General features: G+C 56.4%; 2 protein-coding genes across 5 annotated transcripts; one reads left to right on the top strand and one right to left on the bottom strand.

Annotated features, from left to right (window-relative positions):
* Positions 1–467: 467 nt before the first annotated feature.
* ABCC10 (ATP binding cassette subfamily C member 10) lies at positions 468–20,787 on the top strand. Of its 2 annotated transcripts, none has more exons than XM_082664587.1 (21): positions 468–701; positions 3,382–4,600; positions 5,739–5,966; positions 6,606–6,762; positions 6,991–7,100; positions 9,364–9,443; positions 10,072–10,243; positions 11,629–11,727; positions 12,141–12,330; positions 13,068–13,145; positions 13,301–13,495; positions 13,908–14,061; positions 14,256–14,445; positions 16,368–16,711; positions 17,022–17,191; positions 17,695–17,855; positions 18,141–18,394; positions 19,323–19,468; positions 19,566–19,663; positions 19,909–20,021; positions 20,347–20,787. In XM_082664587.1, the coding sequence occupies exons 1-21, from the start codon at positions 541–543 to the stop codon at positions 20,498–20,500; spliced, it is 4,473 nt and encodes a 1,490-aa protein (XP_082520713.1). In that variant the 5' UTR covers positions 468–540; the 3' UTR covers positions 20,501–20,787. The 2 variants fall into 2 exon arrangements, with proteins under 2 accessions (XP_082520713.1, XP_082520714.1); XM_082664588.1 differs by having other exon boundaries at positions 18,129–18,394.
* Positions 20,788–20,857: 70 nt separating this feature from the next.
* On the bottom strand, positions 20,858–24,709 carry DLK2 (delta like non-canonical Notch ligand 2; the record flags this gene model as incomplete). 3 transcript variants are annotated; one of them, XM_082664330.1, is made up of 5 exons in its annotated part: positions 20,858–21,681; positions 22,541–22,685; positions 23,152–23,282; positions 24,280–24,343; positions 24,619–24,709. In XM_082664330.1, the coding sequence occupies 5 exons, from the start codon at positions 24,692–24,694 to the stop codon at positions 20,946–20,948; spliced, it is 1,152 nt and encodes a 383-aa protein (XP_082520456.1). In that variant the 3' UTR covers positions 20,858–20,945. The 3 variants fall into 3 exon arrangements, with proteins under 3 accessions (XP_082520456.1, XP_082520457.1, XP_082520458.1); XM_082664331.1 differs by having other exon boundaries at positions 23,161–23,282; positions 24,619–24,694; XM_082664332.1 differs by having other exon boundaries at positions 22,541–22,595; positions 23,161–23,282; positions 24,619–24,694.
* Positions 24,710–25,619: the final 910 nt, after the last annotated feature.

The raw sequence follows: 25,619 nt of genomic DNA, 5'->3' as shown, positions 1-25,619 counted from the left end.
GATGCGCAGGCGCACAGAAGCCCTGCAAAATTTGGGAGGTCATCCCGCCTCTAGGGGGTGCCATGCGAGCCTGGTCAGGGTCCCAAGCCCGCAGCACGCTCTTTTGCTTCCACCAGTGCTGAGGATCTCGGGATCCGGTGGAAAAACAGCTTCTTCAGGTGATAGGTTCCAGATCTCTGGGGGCGGGGACGCAGGGAGTGGGAAAAGCGGAGCCCGGCCAGGTGACCAGTCCAGAAAGCCGCCTGCTCCTGGGAGCCAAGCCAACTCTCTTTCTACCGCTGAGGTAACGCAAGAACGGGCGGTGTCTGGTTTCGGGGCGGCAGCAAGGGAAGGTCCCGCTTTGTGGGCGGGGTTGAAGGCGGGGAGGTCCGGCAGGGGACGCGCTGTCACTCTGCTCCATCCCCGCTTCCTGGTCAGCGTCCCGCCCCCTCGGGTGCCTGCTCCCTGCCTGCGCTTAGCACTTGGGAACGCGGATTCCTCTCTCTCTGGGAGGGTCCTTCCCTCCCTCCACCCTCTGCTTTCCTCTCAGGTGAGGCCTCCATGGAGCGGTTCCTGGCCCAGTTGTGCGGCACCAGCGCGTCGCAGCCGCTCCCTGTGTGGGAGGGAGACACCACCGGCCACTGCTTCACCCAGCTGGTGCTCAGCGCCCTGCCCCACGCGCTCCTCGCTGTGCTCAGTGCCTGCCACTGGGGCAACCCGAGGTGGGTAGAGACGGGTGCAAGAGATCTGTCCTTGTGTTCTTGCAGACCTCACTCGAAACCCACATCTCCGCGGAAGTGTAACCGAAATAGTGAGATCTCTGGAGTACGGGGCAAAAGTAGAATAAAACGTGGGCACAACCACTCTGCAGCATTGTGGCTGTTTGGGGCAAGTTACCTGGCTTCCCTGAGCCTCATAACATTGTTGGGAGATTTAACTTAGATAATGCATTTAAGCATATAGTGCAGTGCTTGGCACATTTTTAAAGGCCTGATGCATGGTAGAAATCATCACTTTTGTAGATTTTCAGATGCGCAAACACAGTTGTCATGAATTGGAGGCAAAAGTGGGTGAGCAATGTTTTTAAGTCAACAAGGTTAACGTGTGCCGAAGATGTTGGACCAGTTTCTCACCACTTCCATCTAGGAAACCTCAGTGTTTCTAGGCTAAGAAAAGCATATGTACTCGTTGGAGAGGAAGCAGTCGGTAGAAGAGAAGAGCAAAATCAGAACCTTAATCCTTCCTGAATTTGGGGCTATAAGGTGTAGGTGCTAAACTCACCTTGATTTTGTACTTAGTTCCTGTATGTCTAGATATGGCTAAAGTTAATCTCACTCTGGCTACTGATAAGGCAGGAGGGATGTCTGGTCTGTCTTTGGGAGTCCCTAGTCCAATGGACAGACTATGTCCTTACCTAAGATGAGTTAGAGGATGATGAATCCCTTCCTTGTGTAGGAGAGGCTTCAGAATTGCTTGGTCTGGGAGTAATCCTGATTTGTCTCCTATGCAGAGACAAAAGTCTGGAGAGGGTTAGTCAGTCAGCACAGAGTGACACTGACTAACTCAGAAGGATTATCTGTGCTCAGAGGAGTATCTTTTAAAAGTTGGCCTAGGGCTTCCCTGGTGGCGCAGTGGTTGAGAGTCCGCCTGCCGATGTAGGGGACACGGGTTCGTGCCCCAGTCCGGGAGGATCCCACATGCCACGGAGCGGCTGGGCCCGTGAGCCATGGCCGCTGAGCCAGCGCATCCAGAGCCTGTGCTCCGCAACGGGAGAGGCCACAGCAGTGAGAGGCCCGAGTACCGAAAAAAAAAAAAAGTTGGCCTAGTCCTTTGGGAACCCACAGTGTAAGGAGAAGGCAAGAAAGACCAACATGTAATCCACAGAAATTGTGGTTATCTCACTTCATTTAACAGATTTTTGCAAGTTGCTGAAAAGGTTTAGAGAGATCCAGAATCTCAGACAGGAAAGGACCTCAGAGGGCTTTGGGTCCAGACTCCTCACTGCTCACTGTGGTGATGAGGAAAATGAGATGCAGAGAAGGAAAGAGTCTTGCCTGAGTTCATAAGACTGGTTAATGGCCAGCTTGGAGCCAGTGTACCAGCCTCCAAGGGCTCACAATGTTCTTCTGTCCCCACATCTTAGAAAAAAGAATTATTAAAGGTTGACTTTTATCTGAATATAAACCCCTCCATATAACTGTGATCCCTGAATTTTTTAAAAGAAACCCAAAACATTTTAACCTACAATTAAAATTTTCAGTAACTCAGCCCTACCAACAACAAAGGGAATACAGATTTATATGTTTTTAGATGAACCTCTTCTTATATGAACCTTCAAGGTGTTCTGATATGTACTGTTGCAGGTGTGTTTTCCTGCACTTGAGTTTTTTAAAAATTAATTAATTAATTATTGGCTGCATTGGGTCTTCATTGCTGCGCGCAGGCTTTCTCTAATTGCGGCGAGCAGGGTCTACTCTTTGTTGTGGTGCGCGGGCTTCTCATTGCAGTGGCTTCTCTTGTTGCGGAGCACAGGCTCTAGGCGCGCGGGCTTCAGTAGTTGTGGCACGCGGACTCAGTAGTTGTGGCTCGCGGGCTCTAGAACACAGGCTCAGTAGTTGTGGTGCACGGGCTTAGTTGCTCCGTGGCATGTGGGATCTTCCCAGAGCAGGGCTCAAACCCGTGTCCCCTGCATGGGCAGGTGGATTCTTAACCACTGCGCCACCAGGGAAGCCCCCCTGTACTTGATTTTTAATGCAGGCAGATAACCCTTTTGTTTATTAAAAACGTTTTTTGCAAGCCAAGATGATACAAACAAAACTGAAAAGAGGTTTTTCTTCAGGTAATGGAGTCACAAAAATGATCCACACCATCTTCTACAGCCATTGGAGAAACAGAGAGTAGAATATTCTGAGGCTTCAGAAAATTTAGGCTATAGTGTTAGTGTATAGAAGCTGTATGTAAGTCAAATTTTTATCCATCTAATAGTGCTTCGGATGAATTTAAGGGTTATTTTATGTAGGTACTTTTGTAAAAATGAAAACTCATCTCTTAGTTGTTATCTGTAAGAAAATTCAGGTTTTTGGGGGTTTTTTTGTTTGTTCTTTGGTGTTTTTTGTAATTAGGGTCTTCATGTTCCGTACAACATTAACTCAGAATTTTTTATTTCTGTGGCAAAAGAATGACAAGAAACGGTATAGGTAGATTAGAAAAATGGGTTAGGTTAATCCAGGAAGATTTCCTGGGAGAAAAGACCCTGAGTTCCAGAGTAAAATGGGATGGAAATAAGGTACACAGGCAGGAAAGTGAGTTGATTCCCTCTAGGTAAGTGAGTTACTGGAGGTATGTCTGGACCCTGAGTCAGCCGCAATATGCCTCCTTTTCTCTTTTCCCCCTTGTCCCCAGGAATCCAGGTTACATCCCGCGCTGCAGTCCTGGCTGGCGGGTCCGACTTGCAGCCTCCTTCCTGCTCTCCATTTTTCCACTGCTAGACCTCTTTCCAGTCGTTTTGCCACCGGGGGCAGGCCCAGGGCCCATAGGGCTAGAGGTGCTGGCCGGGGGCGTGGCAGCTGTGGCCTGGATCAGCCACAGCCTGGCCCTGTGGGTGTTGGCTCGCTCCCCTCATGGCCGCTCCCGGGGGCCCTTGGCCTTGACTCTGACTGCCTTCCTGCCAGCCCCAGCCCTAGTGCTGACCCTGCTATGGCACTGCCAGCGAGGCACACTTCTGCCTCCACTTCTCCCAGGGCCCCTCTCCCGCCTATGCCTTCTCATCCTGCAGCTGGCTGCACTCTTGGCCTATGGACTGGGCTGGGCAGTCCCTGGGCGGCCACAGGAACCCTGGGCCCAGGAGCCCCTTCTCTCCGAGGGACAGGAACCCGAGGTAGCTGAAGATGGGGAGAGCTGGCTATCACGCTTTTCCTATGCCTGGCTGGCACCATTGCTGGCCCGTGGGGCCCGTGGAGAGCTCCGGCAGCCCCAGGACACTTGCCGCCTCCCCGACAGGCTGCACCCAACCTACCTAGCCCGTGTCTTCCAGGCACAATGGCAGGAGGGGACCCGAATGTGGAGGGCCCTGTATGGGGCCTTGGGGCAGCGCTACCTGGCACTTGGACTGCTGAAGCTGGTGGGAACCATGCTGGGATTCTCAGGACCCTTGCTACTGTCCCTACTGGTGGGCTTCCTGGAGGAGGGGCAGGAGCCACTAAGCAATGGCCTGCTCTATGCCCTGGGGCTGGCCGGTGGGGCCGTTCTGGGCGCTGTGCTGCAGAATCAGTATGGGTATGAGGTGCGGAAGGTGACACTTCAGGCACGGGGGGCTGTGCTGAACATCTTGTACCGAAAGGCTTTACAGCTGGGGCCCGGACGCCCTCCCACTGGGGAGATCCTGAACCTACTAGGCACCGACTCTGAGCGGCTGCTCAACTTTGCTGGGAGCTTCCATGAGGCCTGGGGCCTGCCCCTGCAGCTGGCCATTACCCTCTACCTGCTGCATCAGCAGGTGGATGTGGCCTTCGTGGGTGGTCTGATCCTGGCACTGCTGCTGGTTCCCGTCAACAAAGTGATTGCCACCCGAATCATGGCCAGCAACCAGGAGATGCTACAGCACAAGGATGCACGGGTTAAGGTGAGGGGCCGTTTGGGGTCCCTCAGTTATCCAGAGTCCCCAGGTCCTCCCATGCACTGTGCCTGAGAGAGTGAGTGTGATCTAGAAGTTGAGAGCTCAGACTGGAGAAAGACAGACATGGGTTCACATCCCAACTCTACCACTTACTAGTTTAATCACTTCAGACAAGTCACTTAACCTCTTTGGGACTTCGTTTCCTCATCTGTAAAACGAGGATAATAATAGCTTGCCTCATAACATAGTTGGAGGATCGTATGAGATACTGCTTGGCAAGTACCAGTCCCAAAGTAAGCACTAAGTAAGTGTAGCCTGTTAGGAATATTATAGTATTAGCTCGTGCAGCCCTAAGAGCAACCCTAGGAGGTAGGAGGTAACCTGTCTGGGGCCAAATGGGATTTTAGTGTTAGAGCCAGGACCCAATCTCCCACCTCCTCATCTCAGGCACAGAGCACCCCACAACCGCATGTGAAGAGGCCTAGGAGCACCCCAGCTACCTCTTAGGGGTGGGCTGTGGGGAAAGGAGTAGGTCTCTCTCCTGCCTGGGCCAACTCTAGGTGTGAGGGTCTGGCTGAGTCGTTCTGGGTTGTGCAGTGATTGTAGTACCTTTCCAGAGGGGATGATGGGCTTAGGGAATCCATACAGCGTGGTTGTCAACCTCTTACTGCAGTAGCTCCGAGTGCTAATGGGGAGGGTGGTGTCTCTGAAAGCTGGTTATGGCATGAGGCCTTTTCCCCTACCCATGACAGCTATTGACTAGTCTCCGGGGCCACCTGGGAAGGCTCCCAGTGCCTCCCTGGCTTGCAGGCTGGGGATGTTTGAATGTTAGGATTCAAGGAGTTCCTCTGGCCCTTGCCTGTCTTGCCTGGCCCTGTCATCTGCCTGACTCTGGGCTGTGGTGTGCCCTCCTACACCTGTATACTCCGATAGAAATAGTTCCCATACCACCCGACCCCCCCTTTACTTTCCGCCGCTTCATCTAGGAAGGTGGGAGGATTCCAGCTCCAGCCTGCCCCCAGCTGGAGCATAGGGGCTCAGAATACCTGACATCTTGTGCCAGGATCCTGGGGGAGACTGAGCAGAGGAGAACACACGTGAGCAGTGTCTCCACTTTGTACTGCTCTCTTGTCCCCACCCCTAGCTCGTGACAGAGCTGCTGAGTGGCATTCGTGTCATCAAGTTCTTCGGGTGGGAGCAGGCGCTGGGGGCCCGTGTAGAGGCCTGCCGAGCTCAAGAGCTGGGGCGACTCTGGGTCATCAAGTACCTGGATGCAGCCTGTGTGTACCTGTGGGCTGCCCTGCCAGTCGTCATCTCCATCGTCATCTTCATCACCTACGTCCTCATGGGGCACCAGCTCACTGCCACCAAGGTGAGGACCAGGAGGGGAGGGGACGGCTGTAGGAATGCATGGGAGAGAAGCAGCAGCAAGGAGACTGCAGTGGAGTGAGGGGTGGACTGGGGCCCTCAGTGCTGGCTGGGAAGGAGGGATGGAGGGTCCCTGGCTGCCTTATCCTTTCCCAACCAAGGAGAAATTCTCTGAAGGGACCTTTCATCTGGAGCCTCGGATATATAACCCTTCCCTCTGCGAAGGAATTCCTTTCTTTCCTCTCCTCTTTCTGTCCTACTTCTGGTTAGGTCCCCTTATCCTCATTCTGATGGCCTTGGAGGAAAAGTTCATGATCCAGTGCAGGGTGGATCCAGTGCTGGGTATAGCCAGGTGATGTTGTACTTGGAAATTCTGAGAAGGTCTCAGAGTGAGCTAGGTGTGTGTGCTTATCAGGGAGCAACCTGGATCCCTGGAGGAGTATCTGGAATTTCTGGGATTCTTGGACTGGCCACCTCTGCCACCTCTAACCCAAGATTGTCCAGCAAGCTCCTCAGTTTTGCTGCTGCACTGTTTTCCCCTCCACAGACCTGTCTGCAGGGCCACCCATAGAGCAGGCCTTCAGATAATTCCCAAGCTTCAGGTGATGCTCCAACCCTTCCCCCCACCTTCGACCCCACTTAGGTGTTCACGGCCCTGGCACTGGTGCACATGCTTATTCTTCCCCTCAACAACTTCCCTTGGGTGATCAATGGCCTCCTGGAGGCCAAAGTGTCCCTGGACCGGATCCAGCGTTTCCTCGACCTTCCCAACCACAACCCCCAGGCCTGCTACAGCCCAGGTAAGGGGAAGCTGGAGGGCAGAACCTGGCACAGGGGAGGAGGGAACTGTAGCCCCTTGGTTGCTGTACACAGATGCTGCCAAGAGGAGCCAGAGGCAGCAGAATTTAGGCGGAACAGGTGGCCATTTCCTGGGGGAGAATCCTCAGACCAAGACTGAGGCTGAATTAGCCCTGGGCGGGTAGATTGTGGATTAGAAGCCCAAGCTGAGTGGCTTCTTCCTTGTTCAGATCCTCCGACAGAGCCATCTACAGCCTTGGAGCTACATGAAGCCCTCTTCTCCTGGGACCCAGTTGGAACCAGCCAGGACACCTTCATCAGTCACCTCGAAGTGAAGAAGGTTGGTTGGTCAGACACCCTAGTAGAATCCCCGGACTGACGAGGGACATGCAAGCTCAGTGACGGATAAACAAGGACAGAGCCAATCATAGCAAGATGGCCCAGTGGCTCTAATTACTGAGGGAAGGACCAGAGAGGTTTTGGTGAGCAGGTTCTCATTGGAGAGGAGATGATACCTTATCTCTGAATGTCAGTTTTCTAACACACAACCACTTCAGAGCAGTCACATCTCTCCCTGGTCACCAGACCATTCACATCTACCCAGTCCAGTCCAACAATTGCATTTTTCTCTCCGTGTCCCTCAGGGGCTGTTGAGTTCAGAACAGACTCCAGAACTTATCCAGCATCTTCCCTGGGGTAGGGACCTCCGGGAGAGGCCCAGCAGCATCTGCTCAGAAGGATTTTGAAAATGGTATAGATAATCCTCTATTTAGCCTGGTGAAAAGGAATCACACCCTGTGACTCACACTCTGGCATACATCATCAAAGAAGCACTTGAAAGAACATTCCTGGCAGGACGGCAACTCCTCTTCACCGAGTCCTGAGTTTTCACTCTCCCCTGACCCGTGTCCAACCCTTTGCCCCACAGCTCAACCCAGCGTCCTCCAGTGGAGCCTGAACTGCCTCTGCCGCATTTGGCTCATGTTTCTGGCTTGCGCTGAATGTTTTGTTTTTCCTCTTAGTTCAGGCAAGACAAGGCTGGAATTTTTGAAAGGAATTTTACTAATGTGTCAGTTGGGGCTTTTTTGGATATAAGTCATAGAAACCCACTGGAGCTAGCTTAAGCCAACAAGAATTTGTAAGAAGGATATAGAGATGAATTGCGGGATCCACAGGCAAGCACGTGGGCAGATCTCAGCAGCAGCCCAGAGCCAGGCCTCGACTCGCCGAGCAGCTCCTTCCGTCTGCTTCTCTTTCTGTATCTGCCTCATTCTTCTCTCTCTGTGGACCTGCTCTCCGCGAGCAGAAGACAGGCCTGCAGAGAGCCCTTCCACTTACAGGCCACAGCCAGAAAGAGGGAGGCTTCCCAGGGAAGGGTCTCAGGTTGGTCTGGTGTCCACTCGAAGATAGGCTAACCCTGGCTGGCAGTGTGGGACATCACAGACAGAGCTGCTAGGAGCCCCACCTGTTTCTTTTTTTTTTTTTTTTGCGGTACACGGGCCTCTCACTGTTGTGGCCTCTCCCGTTGCGGAGCACAGCTCCGGACGCGTAGGCTCAGCGGCACATGGCTCACAGGCCCAGCCGCTCCACGGCACGTGGGATCTTCCCGGACCGGGGTACGAACCCGCGTCCCCTGCATCGGCAGGCAGACTCTCAACCACTGCACCACCAGGGAAGCCCCCACCTGTTTCTGTGGAAGGAATTTTTTTCCATTGTGTACAAAGAGTATAGCTCCATGAATGTATGTTACAACTAAGCAAGGAAGGGAGCACAGAGAATTTTAAACTGCAAATCACAGAAATGGGTACCTGTGCAAAACATTGTTTTTGCCCTGAGCTATTAGAAATCTAGCTGCAGGGACTTCCCAGGTGGCGCAGTGGCTAAGACTCTGCCTGCCAGTGCAGGGGACACAGGTTCGAGCCCTGGTCCAGGAAGATCCCGCATGTGGCGGAGCAACTAAGCCCGTGCGCCACAACTACTGAGCCTGCTCTCTACAGCCCGCGAGCCACAACTACTGAGCCTGTGAGCCACAACTACAGAAGCCCGCACGCCTAGAGCCCATGCTCCGCAACAAGAGAAGACACCGCAATGAGAAGCCCGCACAGCACAACGAAGAGTAGCCCCCTCTCACCGCAACTAGAGAAGGCGCAAGCACAGCGATGAAGACCCAACGCAGCCAAAAATATATAAATAAACTTATTATAAAAAAGAAAAAAAAAGAAATCTAGCTGCAGGTGGAGTTAGCCAGCCCAGCATCCGGGCCCCAAAGCCTGGAGTCCTTCCTTCCCCTCACCCCATCCTGGGTCGCCTGCCTCAGACCTTTCCTTGGAAGTTCTCGGGCAGTTTTCCTCCCGTGCTCTCTGGCACACTGCTGCTCTCCAAAGGCCCTTCACACAGTGAAACTGATGCTTCTCTGAGTGGAGAATAAAACACCCTACTCCCCTGGGGCCACACGGCATCTGTCACTGAGGCACAGCTCAGCCTGTGGGGTGGAGAATTCTTTCCCTCCAGGCTAACTGGGGCCTAGAGAGAAGCCTCCATGGGATGATTGCTATCCCAGGGCCTCAGGAGGGAGACCTGACACTTGTGTGGCTTCCTTGCAGGGTATGCTGGTGGGCATCGTGGGGAAGGTGGGCTGCGGGAAGAGCTCACTGCTGGCTGCCATCGCGGGAGAGCTGCACAGGTAAGCAACTTCCAGCGCCCCGTGTCCTCAGCTCTGCCCTTCGTCAGCACTTTCCTGGCCCCTGCTACATGGTGGACACCTTTTTAGAGGCCACAGGATGCCAGGATGAGCAAGACATGGTCCCTTTCTTGGGAGAGTTTTCAGTCTGTAAAGGGGAAGGAAGTGAAAGTGGGTTCTCAAAACCATCACCACAGAGTGTTAGAAGTGCTGTAATAGTGAGTGAAGAAATAAATGGAAACAGCCGGCATCAGCTACTCTTTCAGAAAGTGTGCTTGTGCACGGGAGGGATCCAGAGAGGAGCAGAGGTGTGAGGGAGGGCCTTCTTATTTCATGGTGAGAATGAATGAGTGCAGGGTGGTGGCCACACTCTCTTCTGAGCACATCGACATATGACAGCTGCTTGGCTGCAGCCGAAGAGCAATTTCTTCCCTTCCCCGTCCAGAGTGAGCCTCCAGCCTCATTAGGATCCCTCGACCTCAGTGGCTGCCCATCTAGAGAGCCATGTGACATGGAGCGGGACCCCGTGTAAAAGACAGCAATCTGGAGAGGCTTCTGAGAGGCAGGGGCTGGGCAGAAAGGGGACCAGCGGGGCGCCAGCCTCCCATGCTGCTGGCCTGGCTCTCTGCAGGCTGCGGGGGCGGGTGGCAGTGTGGAGGCTGTCCAAAGGCTTTGGCCTGGCCACCCAGGAACCCTGGATCCAGTTTGCCACCATCCGAGACAACATCCTCTTTGGGAAGACGTTTGATGCCCAGCTGTACAAGGAAGTGCTGGAAGCCTGTGCCCTCAACGATGACCTCAGCGTGAGTGCCTGGCCGCCCGCTTCCCCGCGTCCCTAACACCGCAGGTCAGAGACTTGCTTCTCTGGGAAGGGGTTGCTTGTACTCAGGCATCATTTACCCAGGACTGGCCATCAGGCTTTGATCCTCCCAGAGTGTCCAGCTTCTGCACAGGGCCTGGGTGGGGGTGGGGGGGAGACTGGGTGTTCCACACAGCAGCCGAGGGAACCCTGCAGCCTTTGGGACTAGGGGAGGGTTTCCTATGAGGCTTAGCTCTCTGTACATCTGGCTAATGGTCTGATTCAAGAGGCCTTCTCCCACCTCCCACTGGAAGAGTCAAGGTTATTCTAGAGAAGTCTGGCAAGCCCATCAGACCCCCCACATCCAGAATGCTAAATTTAAGGGGGATGAGAGTCCAGCTTTCTCCCGTGACTTTCCCACCCAACCCCCATATCCCCTGCAGGACTGTCATCAGCACAACCCTGTCCAGGTAGATGTGGAACTTCCCTGGAAAGGAGGACCTTTGACTCCAACCATGGAGCATCTTATGTCCACTTAGCATTTGTTTCTACATCAGGCATTTCCCAAATGCCTCCTGGGTACAGGGAGCTGTTCTGGGTACTAAGAAAAATGAATCACAAAGCTTTTCCCTCAGGGGAGCCACCATCTGGTCGACCACAGGTGCTTCCTCTGGTATGGGGACCCCTTAGCTAAGGAGACCTCTCCCAAGGCCACAGGATACCTCTTCCAAGGCTCGGGATACCTTCCTTCTCTAAAAACCTAGGAAAGTTTCACTTTGAATTTGGCCATCTTCATCCTTGCCTGTTGAAAAGGCAGGGTAGTGAGTGTGACAGAGTGGTTAAGGATCTACATTCGTGTCCTGCCCTTTGCGAGCTGTGGAATGACCTTGGGCAGGGTACTTACTCTGAACTTTGGTCTCATCTGTGAAAATGAAATAACGTCAACTTCATAAGGTTTCCGTGGGGGTCAGATGAGATGATGCCTGTAATGTGCTCAGCACATAGAAAGTGTTCAACAGGGGACTTCCCTGGCAGTCCAGTTGTTAAGACTCCGCGCTTCCACTGCAGGAGCCACGGGTTCGATCCCAGGTTGGGGAACTAAGATTCAGCATGCTGCGTGGCGCAGCCAGAAAAACAAAAAACAAAAAAAGGAAAGCTTATTAAAAATTCCTCAAGAAAAAAAAAGAAGAAAAACGTGTTCAACAAATGCTCTTTTTTGTTGGAGTTGTGATTTGTCCCCTCTGGCTCACATACCCCAAAGTCAAGTCCAGTCTCCTCAAGTTCCGTGGCTCTCTGACCCCCTCCATCTCTTCCCTGCAGAGGGATAGGAAATGGGGTGGAAAGTATTGGGGGGCTCGCTGACCAACACTGCGGTGCCTGTTCTGTCAGATCCTGCCTGCTGGGGACCAGACAGAGGTGGGGGAGAAGGGTGTGACCCTCAGCGGAGGACAGCGGGCCCGGATTGCCCTTGCTCGTGCCGTCTACCAGGTAAGTTGAAGATGGGGGAGCCCGGAGCCTCGGGAGCTTCGCTGGGGAGGGGGCAGTGTGGGGATATTTTCATAGGCATCCGGTTTCTTCCCTCTCCCCTGCATACTCCTAAGGTGTTGGTCCCTTGGCCATCCCAGCCCCCTTTTGTAGATTGAAGGCAGAATTAAAGGCTCTTTAAAAAGCATTATGTGGCTTGAGGCACTGGGACCCAGCAAAGCTGAACACTGGCCCTGGGGCACTGGCCTTGCATAACTGGAGGGAAGTCCACCCTCTGGTCTCACCACCTTCTTTACTGCTGTAGCCCCAGAGTTCCTCTCAACCATATTCCGGGATGGCCTCAAGATCACGTCCTAGGAGAGGTCTGGGTTCTGGCCAGAGGACTTGATATCCATGATGCCCCCACCTCTCCCTAGGAGAAGGAGCTCTATCTCCTTGATGACCCTCTGGCCGCCGTGGATGCGGATGTGGCCAACCACCTGCTGCACAGGTGCATCCTGGGAGTGCTGAGCCACACCACGCGGCTGCTGTGCACCCACCGCACCGAGTACCTGGAGAGGGCTGACGTGGTGCTGCTGATGGAGGCCGGGCGCCTCATCCAGGCTGGTAATGTGGGCCACCAGGGTGGGAGCCCGGCTGAGCGAGGGAGCCATCTGCTCGGGTGCGACAGATGGATTGTCAAGTGCAGACTCTGCCACCCCCTCTGTGTGTGATCTGGGCCCCGTCATACTTCTGTCTAATGGGAGACCCTCTTCTGCCTTCACAAAACTGGTGTGAGGAACAGAGAGCAGGAGGGAAAGGAGCCTGTGGCTTTGTGACGCAGGCTTTGTGACTGGGAGCTTTGGGAACTTAGAGGCCCAGGATCTCAGAAAACAGTTTGATGTCCTCGGAGAAAGGCAAGCAGTCAGGTTTAGAACAATCATTTTATTTAAAAACAAATAAACAGAAACTCTGGTGGATTATTATCCAGAGGGACATGACCATTGGCACGTTCAGTGGAGAGAAACAGGAGCAGATGAGGCTCCACCAGCGGGTTAGGAGTTCCAGGAAGCATGAGGAGAAAGCCCAGCGGTAGTGAGAGGTGCCTCTGGACAGGGTTCTCACAGGTGGCCGTGACTCTCCTCCCAGGGGTGAACATTTTCTGTCTGTGCTGATCGGACTCCAGACAGAGAGGGATGGACTTGATGGTCCTGCTCAGGGTCTGCGGGTCCAGGGCACAGCCCTGCTAGGGTAGGTCAGGGAGGGGGTCCAAAGAGCATGGGAGGTGGATTGGCTCACATGTCTAGAAAGGCATAGAATATACCCAGAAGAGCCCCCTCCTAATCTCCCCTGCTGCCTTCCAGGGCCCCCTTCTGAGATCCTGCCATTGGTACAAGCTGCCCCCAAAGCCTGGGCTGAGGATGGACAAGAGTCTGACCCAGGTACGGCCCGGGGTGAGAGGAAAGAGCCTGCTCTTCGCCACCACACTTGTAGGGAGATGTTTCTAGGAAGCTTGCCTGCCCCTGAAAACACTAAGGTTTTCAACTGTCATCCTGTAAGCTTAATACCCCCCCGCCCACCTCTCTGATTCTCACAGTCACAGCCCAATCAGTACAGAACCCAGAGAAAACAAAGGAGGGGCTGGAGGTGGAGGAGAGCACGTCTGGCCGCCTGCTGCAGGAAGAAAGCAAGAAGGAGGGCGCCGTGGCCTTCCACGTGTACCGTGCATACTGGAGGGCCGTGGGCTGGGGCCTGGCCCTCGCCATCCTCTTCTCTCTGCTCCTCATGCAAGGTAGGAGTAAACCCTGCAGGCCTTCATCCCACCCCCAGCCCTGTCGCCTAGGTCCCCATCACATCCATCACCTTGTACTAATCACTACAAAGCCCAGACACTCGACCATGTGTGGGCGACAGCTGGGACTAGAGACATGTCCCCAGTTCTGAGGGTCCCAGGGACCGGGAGCCGGGGGGGGGCGGGGATGCTCTGTAGCCTTCTTCTGATCTGCCCCCAAGGCTGACTCCCGTTCTGCAGATTCAAGATCACGCTCTCCCCAGAGTTGAAGGGTGATGGGCCCAGGAAAGAAGTGGACACTGGGGAGGACATAAGGTGGGGACGGCTGGGGAGGAGGGTGGAAACGGGGCTGTCTGAATAGAAGGAAGAAGATGAGCTGTCTGGCAGCTTTCTCCTTCCCATCCCCACCCAGCAACCAGGAATTCGGCTGACTGGTGGCTCGCCCACTGGATCGCTCAGCTGAAGGCAGCCAAGAATAGCTCCCAGGAGGCGCCAGCTCCCACCAGCCTGGGCTCCGCAGGGCCCCTGTCTGCCCAGTTGCTCTTCTTCTTCCCCGGAAGCCTCTAGTGAGTGGCTGGGGCCAGGAGCAGGCCTGGGGCTCTCAGAGTGGTTGCCAGGCAGGGAGTGAGTTGGGGGGCTGGTGTTCCAGGGCCTGTGTCTCCTGGAGGGTGGGGAGCAGTGGCGTTGGGAGGGGCCGTGGGGAAGGGACCCCTGAGTGGCCCCACTTTTGGTTACCCACAGCCCCCTCCCCACCACCCAGCACCTCAGTGTTCCCACTGCCCAAAGCTGCCCCCAATGGCTCCTCAGACATCCGTTTTTACCTCACCGTGTATGCGACCATTGCTGGCGTCAACTCCCTCTGCACCCTTCTCCGGGCAGTGCTCTTTGCAGCGGGTACCCTCCGAGCAGCCGCCACCCTGCACCGCCGCCTGCTGAGTCGAGTCCTCATGGTGAGGGGATGGGAGGGTGAGGGTGGCATGGGGGGCCCTTCCGATACCTGGGCTCCATCAGGGGCCCGTCCCCCCTCCTGGTCCTCAGGAGAAAACAGCCCCTCACAGATGGGTGCAGCACTTGAGACCTGGAGAGGCCAAGCGCAGAGCAGCTGCCTGGGTTCAAACCCAATTACTTAGGCCTATAGCTTCCTCATCTATAAAGCGGGGAGAGGAGAATCTTCCTCAGATTTACTTCCGGCGCAGAGGACCCCTTAGTTCACGTGAGATCCCTCTTTAATTTTATGTATTAATCCATTCCTATTTATCTGCAAACCCTGTTTTCATTTCCTCTCCTTCCCTTGATAAGCAGCCGTCCTAGGTGTGTTTAATATGTATCTTTTTGGCTTTTTGCAAAATGCCTGTGTTTTGTGTGCACATAGTTTCATAAATGACATTCCTTTTCTCACAGTTTTTATTTAGAGTCTTTCTAAGGTCCATCCCTGTTGCTGTGTGTATATATAGTCTGTTGCTTGCCCCATAGGTCATCATGAGGATTAATCAGTACATCGAAAGTGCTTAGGATATAGTACCTGGCATATACTAAGTGCCCAATTACAATTATTATTAACGATGTTGTTATTATTACGAAGCTCTTTTTTTGTCTGTTATCTTATTAGGGTCTCATTATAACCCTGTGTGGTGGGTACTATTATCCTCATTTTACAGATGAGGAAACAGGCTCTGAGAGTGTGTGCAACCTGGGCAAGGCTAGTTCTGTGGCCGTGAACCCAGGACACGTGGGTCTTTCCCTTGCCTCTCCAGGAGCAGCTGCCCACTGTCTGCCCACATCTTCAGGCTGTGAAGGAATTAATTTCTCATAAGCTGGCTTTAGGAAATGCTTCAGCAAGCCTTTTTTTTTTTTTTTTTTTTTTTTTTTTTGCGGTACTCGGGCCTCTCACTGTTGTGGCCTCTCTCCTGTTGCGGAGCACAGGCTCCGGATGCGCAGGCTCAGCGGCCATGGCTCACGGGCCCAGCCACTCCGCGGCATGTGGGATCTTCCCAGACCGGGGCACGAACCCATGTCCCCTGCATCGACAGGCAGACTCTCAACCACTGCGCCACCAGGGAAGCCCTCAGCAAGCCTTTTGACCTAGTGCCCTGCCTTAAGATAGGACTGATCCCCAAGTAAAGGCAGAGAGTTGGGGGACAGGGAAGGTAGAGAAAGGGAAAGGGTCTTTGAGACCGTACCTCCCAGTAGTAAGTAGTCTGAATAGCTAGCAGTTACCAAGCACCTGCTCTGTGGCAGGCAGACCCTACTAAGCTCCTGACTGCTGTCTGTGGCTTCAGTCCTGCTGTCAGCCCCGGGAGGTACAGTTTCATTACTATCCCCCTTTTTGAGATGAGGGACAGGGGCCTTGAGGAGATGAAGCCCTCTTACGTGGGGTCTCACATCCGGTAAGTGGCAGGGCTGGAATCCAAGAAGCAGTCTGACTCCGGAGCCTGAGCGCTTGACCATGGGACAGTGTGGACTTTGACTGCCGCCCTCACCACTCTGTCCCGCCACAGGCAATCAGAATGTTCCTCCTAACGTCTAACTAATCTCACTCATGGCCTGAAGACTCCATCTTCTGGAAAGAGATTAGCTACCTGCCCTTGAAAGGGGGGTAGGCACGCCTAGCACAGAAGTAGAGGGGTGGCCCGCCTGGCCTCTCAGGGCCCCCGCTAGCCAGAGGGATGGGAGAGACTGTCTCTTTCCCACCTGGGGTATTCTTCCTCTAAGCTCCTCCAGCCCCGCCTCAGTGCCCCCAAACTCTGGGGACACTTTACTCCTTTCCTCTTCTCTACCTTGGGCCTTTCCCCCCAGCCCACCTCCCCCAGGGGCTGCCTCCATGGCTTCTCTGCTGACCCCTGCCCTGGCCCACCCACACCCCTCCTCCCAGGCGCCGGTGACTTTCTTCGACTCCACGCCCACGGGCCGGGTCCTCAACCGCTTTTCCTCCGACGTGGCCTGTGCGGATGACAGCCTGCCCTTCATCCTCAACATCCTCCTGGCCAACGCGGCAGGCCTGCTGGGCCTCCTGGCTGTGCTGGGCTCTGGCCTGCCCTGGCTGCTGCTGCTGCTGCCGCCTTTGAGCCTCATCCACTATCGCGTGCAGCGCCACTACAGGGCCTCCTCGAGGGAGCTGCGGCGCCTGGGCAGCCTCACCCTGTCTCCTCTCTACACCCACCTGGCTGACACCTTGGCGGGCCTCCCTGTGCTCCGGGCCACTGGGACCACCTACAGGTGTGTGAGGTCCGCCTCCTCCAACCAGTGCGAGGGGGGTGAGGTGCTGGGGGGAGGGGGCATCCCTGAGAAGAAGGGGGTCGGGTCTCAGTCTCCTGAGAAGGGAAGGGTGGGTGAGGGCATAGGGGGAAGAGGAAAGAAACAGAAAAGGGGGAGAGTGACGCTGAGCAGACCCCTACGAGAGAGCACATTGGCTCCTCCGTACCACTGAGGTGCAGCCTGTGGGCGTGCAGGTCAGCTCCGAGCAGGAGGCATCCTACGGGCAGGGCGTCTGGGCAGGTCCGTGCAGCTGTGGCGTGGCTTCCCCCAGGTTTGAGGAGGAGAACCAGAGACTCCTGGAGCTAAACCAGAGGTGCCAGTTTGCTGCCAGCGCCACGATGCAGTGGCTGGACATTCGGCTACAGTTAATGGGGGCTGCAGTGGTCAGCGCCATCGCAGGCATCGCCCTGGTGCAGCACCAGCAGGGCCTCGCCAACCCAGGTGCCGCCCCGGGACCCTTCACTCTCACCTCAGAAGTGTGTTCTTCCCAGCACCTGCCCCAGACCTCTCCCTGCACTGCCCCTACAGCCCCAAGCATTTTTACCTCCCAGCCAGGGTTCCCTGTGAGGATATGTTGTCATTCTCATCACCCGCGCATTTTAGAGTTGAGGAAACTGAGTCTCGAGGAGTCACTCACCCTGGTGGTCGTGGATCTGGGACTAGTCAAGTCTTCTGATCTCCGCCCCTCCCTGCTCACCCGTCCTCAGTACTTAGCAACTGGCCCTAGCCCACCTGCCTTCCACCCGTCCTCCCTCGTAGCCTTTCCACTCTGCTGCAGCCAGCCTCCTGTGGGCCTGGGCTGGCTCCTGCATCTTCTTGCATCAATGCCAGCTTCCTCTAAATGCCCACGGTCCACAGCTCAGGGTTCGCCCGTTCTTCCCAGCCATCCCCACACACATCCCAGCGTCCAAGCCTCCCCTGGCAATTGTGTTCCCTTCCCCCAGGACTTGTGGGCCTGTCACTGTCCTACGCCCTGTCCCTGACGGGCCTGCTCTCCGGCTTGGTGAGCAGCTTCACACAGACAGAAGCCATGATGGTGAGCGTCGAGCGGCTGGAGGAATACTCCTGTGACCTGCCCCAGGAGCCCCAGGGCCAGCGGCCGCAGGTAGCCTGCGCCCTCACCCCAGCCTGGGTGCTAGAACCCTGAAGGATCCTCCTGACGGCCCCAGTCTCTCCCCCAGTTCCTTTCCTTGTGCCCCCCACCATTTTTTCTCTGCTCCTGTACCGTCCCCTGTGATCTCCCTGATTTTTGTGTCCATCCCCCCATCACTCCTCGTTTCCCCCACCTCTCCTCTCAGGGCATCCATCCCTCATTCCTCTCCCTTCCACTCTCCTCATTCCTCCCCATCTCACCCATCTCCCTCCCTCTCCCACCCACGGACCCCACCAGCTGGGCATTGGCTGGCTGAGCCAGGGGAGCGTGGAGTTCCAGGATGTGGTGTTGGTGTACCGGCCAGGGCTGCCCAATGCCCTGGATGGGGTGACCTTCTACGTGCAGCCTGGAGAGAAGCTGGGCATCGTGGGCCGCACGGGCTCTGGCAAGTCTTCCCTGTTGTTGGTGCTCTTTCGGCTGCTAGAACCCAGTTCTGGGCGAGTGCTGCTGGACGGCGTGGACACCAGCCAGCTGGAGCTGGCCGAGCTCAGGTCTGGGGGAGGGAGGAGAGGGGACCAGACTACTGGCACTTAGAGGAAGGCCCAGTTAGGAAGGCTTTATATAAACTCAGGGCAGACAGGGTTGATCAGGTGAGACGGAGGATGGGACAAGCAGGCGAGGATAGTGAGCTGCCAGTGCTCAGGTCGGGGTTCACAGCTGTGGTCCTAAGGTTTTCACCTTCCCAGGTTCACCTTGTACTTCCCAGCATACACCTTCCGCTCTAGACCACCAGTCACTGCCTCCTGAGGCAGAGCCTCCCAGGTGCTGTGACCTCGGGCTTGGCAGGCGGTGCTTGGGACAGCTGGAGACCTGGGCCAGTTTCCTCTGGCCACAAGGGGTCTCACCTGGAGCTAAACACGCCTCCCAACCACGTTGCCCTAGTATCATTTTTTCTGAGTTCCATGATGCGGAAAAAGGTAGGGATGCTCTGTCCTAAAGCCCATTACTGATCCCAGGCCCTGGCCCTGGCCTTCCTGCCTTCTCTTCTAACCTGTGGTGGCCATAGGTTGACCATATGGCTCCTCAGGACCCGATTTCAGGCCCGCTTCCAACCTTGAAGCATCCCCTATCCAGTCATTCCTTGGTCCCCTCTGGTCATTCTTTGCCATCCACTGCTGTCCCATGATGGGAGTCAGTACCATACGGTTTAGCTCGTGCTTGTTCTGTTTTGCCCCTCAGTGAGATGTAAGCTCCTTAAGGGCAGAGTCTAGGCCTTTGGTTCCTTTGGTATTCCTCATAGCACTGGCACAGTTCTAGGTACATGGCTGACCAAGCGGGGAACAGGACGGGGGTTACGTTCAGGTCTTATCCCCAAGCTTTTCTGAAGGGCTGGACCTATAGCTAAAACCTGTGCTGGGAGCAGAAGTGGCCACATCTCCAGCCAAGACCCCCATGTCCTGTCCCGTCCTCATCCCCCAGATCCCAGCTGGCAATCATCCCCCAGGAGCCCTTTTTGTTCAGTGGAAGTGTTCGGGAAAACCTGGACCCCCGGGGTCTGTACGAGGACAGGGCCCTGTGGCAGGCCCTGGAGCAGTGCCACCTGAGTGAGGTGATCATGTCTATGGGTGAGTTCTAGGTCCTGTCCTGCATGGTGGCAGGAGTGAGCAGGGAGCGGGTTGAGGGAGGCTCAGAACTCAGGGATGAAGATGCTGCGCTTTGCAGGTGGTCTGGATGGCGAGCTGGGCGAGGGGGGCCGGAGCTTATCTCTGGGGCAGAGGCAGCTGCTGTGTCTGGCCAGGGCTCTCCTCACAGATGCCAAGGTAAGACAAGAGGAAGGGACATTCGAGAGGGCCAGGAAGAAGGCAGGGGACGTGTGAGGGGTGGGGGGTGAGGAAGTGGACTGGGAGAGGTCTCAAGGGACCTAGTTAGCGTTTCTTTTAGAGCTGGAGGTGGGGAGCTGTGGGCTGGCCTGCGCCAGACCGGGAGGCGGGGGCTGGGGCTTATGTAGCAGCCACGGCTGACCCTCTTCTCCCTCCTCCCTGCTCATTCTCTCCACATGGTCCAGATCTTGTGTATCGACGAGGCCACAGCAAGCGTGGACCAGAAGACAGACCAGCTGCTCCAGCAGACCATCTGTAAACGCTTTGCCAGCAAGACAGTGCTGACCATCGCCCACAGGTGTGTAGGCATCCAGAGTGAGAATCTAACCAGGGGCTAAGGTGTCATGGACCCATAGCCTCCCTTCCTTTCAGAAACCCCAGGGGTCAGGGCTCCAGAGATTCCAACCTCCATGAATCTCAGCTCCGTGTTCTCCAGGCACCAACCCAGGCCCTTTGTAGCGCATTGTCTGAGGGAGCCTGCAGCCCCTCCCCTGGCACAGAGCCAGGGGCTGAAGCCTGTGGGGCAGGCTGGTGCTGTCCAGAGGAGAAGAGGAGGGAAAGCAGGTCAACTTTCTCTAGGGCGTCGTCCTCCATCCCCACGCTGACCACCCTCTCCCACGCAGGCTCAACACGATCCTGAACTCAGACCGGGTGTTGGTGCTGCAAGCCGGGAGGGTGGCGGAGCTGGACTCCCCCGCCGTCCTGCGCAGCCAGCCCCACTCGCTGTTCCAGCAGCTGCTGCAGAGCAGCCAGCAGGGAGCCCGCTCCTCTCCCTGAGGGCCCCGCGTCCCTGCCCACAGGGCCTCCCTCTGTGCTACCCACTGCTGCCTGGTACGGGGGGCCTGCCGCTGTTTACACCCTTCTGTGGCTCTACCTCTCTCTCACCTCCGCAGAGGGGAAAAGGGTACCCTGGGCTCCTCTTTACAAACCACTCCTTCTCGGGGGCAGAGTCCCGCGGCTTCCCCAGAAGCAGGCCTCTGCTCTGGCCCTCTTGCATCTGGGACTCCAGGCGGGTTTTTTCTGACAAAGGAGCCCACGTGCACTTCCATAGTTTTATTTGATAAAGTTCCATCTTACACTCTGTATTAAAAAAATAATATTTCTGGCATGAGGCTGAGGTCCCTCAGTGTTGGGTATCCCAGCTGAGGGGTGGCGAGAAAGGGCCAATCCACTCTGAGCGGCAGAGGAGACGAAGGAGGGGGCAGGAAAACCCCCACCTCCATCACAGTGCTGTGGTCTTCCCAGGCTCAGAGGGCAAGTCAGGCGGCAGGGGGAGCCCTGCCGACAGCATGCTAACCTGACACTCCTGGTCCTGGTGCGCCGGGGCATAGTGTGGGGCAGAGTAGCAACAGGGTCCAGGGGGGCAGACACCCCGGCGCCAGGCCCTCAGGGTCAGCAACACCGTGGACAGGACCAGAGCGGCAGTGACAGCCCCAAACAGCACCACGGCCACCAGGCTGGATTCGCCCAGCCTGGCCTCTTGCCTCCGCACTACCTCCTTCACGGAGATGCGCAGCAGACCGGCGCCCCCGCTGTGGGGAACAGGCCCCGTGGCAGGTACCACCACAGCCAAGGTGGGCCCCGGGGGGATGTCCGCTATGGTGGCGGGATCTGGGACGGGTAAGACTAGCTCACAAGTCTTGCCACCATAGCCACTTGGGCAGAGACAGTCAAAGTCGTGGACCCGGTCCCGACAGCGGGCCCCTCTCTGGCATGGGTGGCTGGCACAGTCATCCAGGTTGATGGTGCAGAAGCGCCCAGCAAAGCCCTCAGGGCAGAGGCAGGAGAAGCGGTTGATGCCGTCCAGGCAGGTGGCGCCGTTAGCACAAGGCCGCATCAGACAGTCGTCCACGTTCACCTCACAGCGGGCACCCACAAAGCCCGCCAAGCAGCGGCATGTGAAGTTGAGGGCGAAGCCCTGGTCGTCCTGGCACTGCCCGCCATTCCGGCACGGGGAGCTGAGTGGGGTGGGAGAGGGCATTTTACCGACTGCCATCTGCAGGGTAGCCCGGGTGGACATCCTGATCACTGCCACCACTACCACCCCCCTTCTAGCTATGTCACCTTGAGCCACTTTTCTGTGAGACTCAAATGCCTCATTTTAAAACTAGGATTAGGGGAATTCCCTGGCGATCCAGTGGTTAGGACTGTGCTTTCACTGCCAAGGGCCTGCGTTCGATCCCTGGTTGAGGAACTAAGATCCCACAAGCTGCACAGCACGGCCAACAAATAAATAAATAAAAGTGTTAAAGAAATTTTAAATAAGTTTTTTAAAAAAATAAAAATGGGATAAGAGCAGTACCCAGCTTCCCAAATGGTAAGGGTTAGATGAGATAATCCAGGGTCAAGCAAGTAGCAGAGGGCCTGGCCCCAAAGCAAGGCTCAAGGCAAGTGTACAGTTATTATCCACGCAGGCTCTCAGGCTTGACCTGGAAATGAGGAAGAGTCCAGACCTGTAGGCCATTTCCCCATTCACCACGAGGCATAAGGCTGCTGTGTGGAACAACTTTAGGGGCTGCGTGCCACCCTTCCTGGGAGGATGAGGGGAGTCCTAGGCCCTCAGCCTCCCCACCCAGGGGAGTCACACACTGATGTGTTACACCTCCAGCCCCTGTAGATTTTTGTTGTTGGAGAAATGGTTCACATGGTACCAAAAAAGTTGAGAAACCCTACAGATACTCTGACAGACCGGGTTTTATCTTCGAGTACCCCCGTGTGGGACTTCTGACCGTCAGCCCTAACGCTGCCCCACCATCCTCTCAACAGTCCTCTCTCCTCCATCACCAGATCCTCATCTAACCTGGGGCCAGCACTCACCCTGCCTGCTCACAGGGTCCGGCCTTGCGCTCACAGTCACGCCCGTGGAAGCCCGGTGGGCACACACAGTGGTACTTGCCGCCCCCGTCATATACGCACTGGCCTCCGTTCCGGCAGGGGGACTGTGTGGTACAGATGTGCTCATCTGGAGAGGAGACCAGGAGGGCTCAGGGTTAGCCCCTCATGTCTGGCACCCAGACCTGCCCAGGCCCCACCCAAAGTTCTGTGGGCGTGGCTCATACTACAATCCCAGCCTGGGCTGGTACAGTGTAGTGGGGGAAAACAACAACACTGAATTTGGAGTCGGGAGGCACTCAGCCCTGGCCCTGTTAGTCTGTCTCAAAGTGCCTTTGGGCAAGTTGTATCTTGCCTGTAGATCTCAGTTTCCTCATCTGTGATATGAGTACAGTTTTCCGCAGGTGTCTTGCCTACCACATAGGGTTGTGTTTAGGACCAGTTCAGACAACAGATAGGTATAAAGTCTAAAATTATAAGCTACCATATATTTTCGGGTTTGAGCCAGACACAAGAGGCGCTCAATAAATAAGGATGGACGTTCTCCCAAGACACATGGGGTCCCCAAACAACAGCTACCCTCTCTACTCCCCTACCTTTGTCACAGAACTTGCCTGCCCAGCCACTGTGACAGATGCACTGCCAGGGCTGGTGGCAGGTACCATGCTGGCAGCCAGGCATCCTCACACAGCGCTCACAGTGCAGCCCCTCCCAGCCCGGGTCACACCTGATGGGGAGAAGCACAGGGTCAGGGCTCTGGGTAGAAGGATGTGAAGAAATGGAGGAGGCAAGATCAGAGCTTCTAGGAAACAAATATGACAGCCCCCAAGTGAAAGCAGGCCTATCCCGGGTTGATATAGGGCTGTGCAAGGTCACGGGACACATATATGGTATCAGACCATCGGACACCAGCATTCAAGTCCTGGTTCTGCACTTTGTCTAACCTTTCTGAGCCTCAGTTTTTTTCACCTGTAAACTAGGGATACACCTGGCAGGGATGTGTGGAGGAGGAAATTACGATGATGTCTAAGTGCCCCCAGCACAACTCCTGGCATGTCTGAGGTGCTTAGAAACATTTTTTTCTAAAAAGAGTGACCTTGAAAGGTCATCAGGACTATCTTCCTACCCTGATTCCAGGGCAAAGGCCTGCTCTACTTCAGAGAGTCCCAAGCACCCTCAGGACCTTGCCCTGTCAGCTCATTTCCTTATGACCAGACACTCTTTTCCTCCTGCTGCAGAATTTGCCCAGCCCCACCCCAGTGAGTCAATTACTCAAATTCATCAGAAAAGACTCTCGTAAGCGCTTCTCCGCAGCAACGCTTGCAACAGCCTTTCTTTTCCAGGCTAAACCAATTCTATTTATGTCTTTCCTTTATCTCCCCTTTTCCTTATGGCTCCCACTCTCCACACTCCCTCAAGCTTCGGGTCTTTCTCCTGGTATCTTGAAGAGGAATGTTGCAGAATGCCTGGTTGGGAGAGTGAAGTGGGGAGCCGTAAGCTAGAAGAAGCAAAGGAGAGGCAAGGCAAAGGGGAACTGGGGAGGAGTAAGCACAGGGTGAAGGGCTGGCCTTCTGCCCTGTGTGCCATGTGCACGAGGGGATGGGGAGAGAGCAGTAGAGTCTTAAGCCCCTAGACATTCTGCTCTGGGGCTTGAGCTGGTTGTGGGTGTGGAGGCCCGGGAAATGTGGAGCACAGCGTTTGGGAGCACGTGCTCGGAGAGGTACCTGCAGGAGCCATCAGGCGCACAGCAGCCGTGGGCCAGGTCACAGTGGGAGCTGCAGTCATCAGCTGAAAGAGATTGATGTGAGAGGGGTGAGCCCGGGGTCAGCGCTCAGCTGCCTGAGATGCGGGGCTAGGGAGAGGATGCAGGGTCCCAGTAATTGGGTGGACTCAGCTCTGGGACAGGGCAGAACAGAGACTCAACCCATTCCAAAGGGATGTCCTGGGTGTCGCCAACCCCGCGGGTCGGAGCGCCTGCAGTGCCATCTCTGGCCGGCAGAGGTCAACGTGCAAGCGAGGGACAGCCGGACAGGGCCGTGACCTGAGCCCAGGGGAGCGCTCACCTTGGGCAGGCTTTACGGGTGCCCCCAGGATGCACAACAGGCACACGAGATGTAGGCAGCGGCAGCCGCTGGGCATGGTCAGCCCCGGCCCCGGGAGGGACAGACGGACCGCCAGACGTGCGGACACCTGTGGGACGGCACAGGCTGGGAGGCGGCCGGACGCGGAGATAGCGGCACAGATTCCGGTTCCGAGTGATAACGAGCCGAGAGGGGAGAGGGGCATCCAGACAGAAAAAAGCGGTGGGGGCAGCGGAGGGAGGGGGCTGGGAAGGTCTGAGCGGACGAGGGGATTGGAGACAGGAACCGGGAGGGGGCTCTGTAGGAAGGAGTTGAAAGATGGGCAGCGCAGAGCGAGGTCAGGACACTGGAAGGGCCGGGGAACGCAGTCGGACGGAGAGGGACAGGGAACAGCGCCGAGGGGCGTCCTCGAGCACGGGGGCGACTAGGGGGCTGGTTCCCGGCAGCGAGCAGTCTCTGCCCCCCACCTCCGACTCCCCGCAGGACTTGCTCCCGCATCCCCTTCCTACCTCCACGGCACTCGGCTCGGCCGCGGCGCGGGGCCTGGGCACCCCAGAACGCCCCCAGCCCAGCGCGCCCCTGCCCTCGCGGTCCTCACCTCGGGCTGGGAGGCGGCGCGCCCCGGGGCGCAGAGCGAGGCCGGATCCGACGGACTCAGCTGAAGGGCTGGGCCGGGGCGCTGGACCGCCCTTAGCGGGTCGCGGGGCCGGGCGCCCAGGCGGCTGCCATGCGAGCCAGCGCTGGGGAATCTGGGGCTCAAGGCGACCCCGAGCGGCGGCGGCGGCGGCGGCGGCGGCGGCTCTTCGCACGCGCTCAGGCCGCCTGCCAGGCGCGGCGTGTGCCGGCGGAGCCCGCCTCCCCCCTCCCCTCCCGGCCCGTAGCCGGCCCGCCCCACACCCGCCCGCGCCCGGCGCCCACCCCCGGCGACGCACCGCGCACCCCCGCCCCGGCGCTCACCCTTCCTCTGGGCCTCGCGCTCTCCT

The sequence above is a fragment of the Grampus griseus genome, assembly GCF_964374135.1.
Source record: "Grampus griseus genome assembly, chromosome: 10".
NCBI lineage: Eukaryota > Metazoa > Chordata > Mammalia > Artiodactyla > Delphinidae > Grampus > Grampus griseus.
Note: the sequence above shows the minus strand (reverse complement) of the source record. Positions and strands in the feature narration are given on the sequence as shown.

What these genes read in the sequence shown, in the direction of transcription:
- ABCC10 (XM_082664588.1), top strand. Translation starts at nt 541, where the DNA reads ATGGAGCGGTTCCTGGCCCAGTTGTGCGGCACCAGCGCGTCGCAGCCG. An exon ending in CCAGGCCTGCTACAGCCCAG is followed by an intron (nt 6,763 to 6,990) that starts GTAAGGGGAAGC and finishes TTCCTTGTTCAG; the next exon opens with ATCCTCCGACAGAGCCATCT. An exon ending in CTCTCCTCACAGATGCCAAG is followed by an intron (nt 19,664 to 19,908) that starts GTAAGACAAGAG and finishes CACATGGTCCAG; the next exon opens with ATCTTGTGTATCGACGAGGC.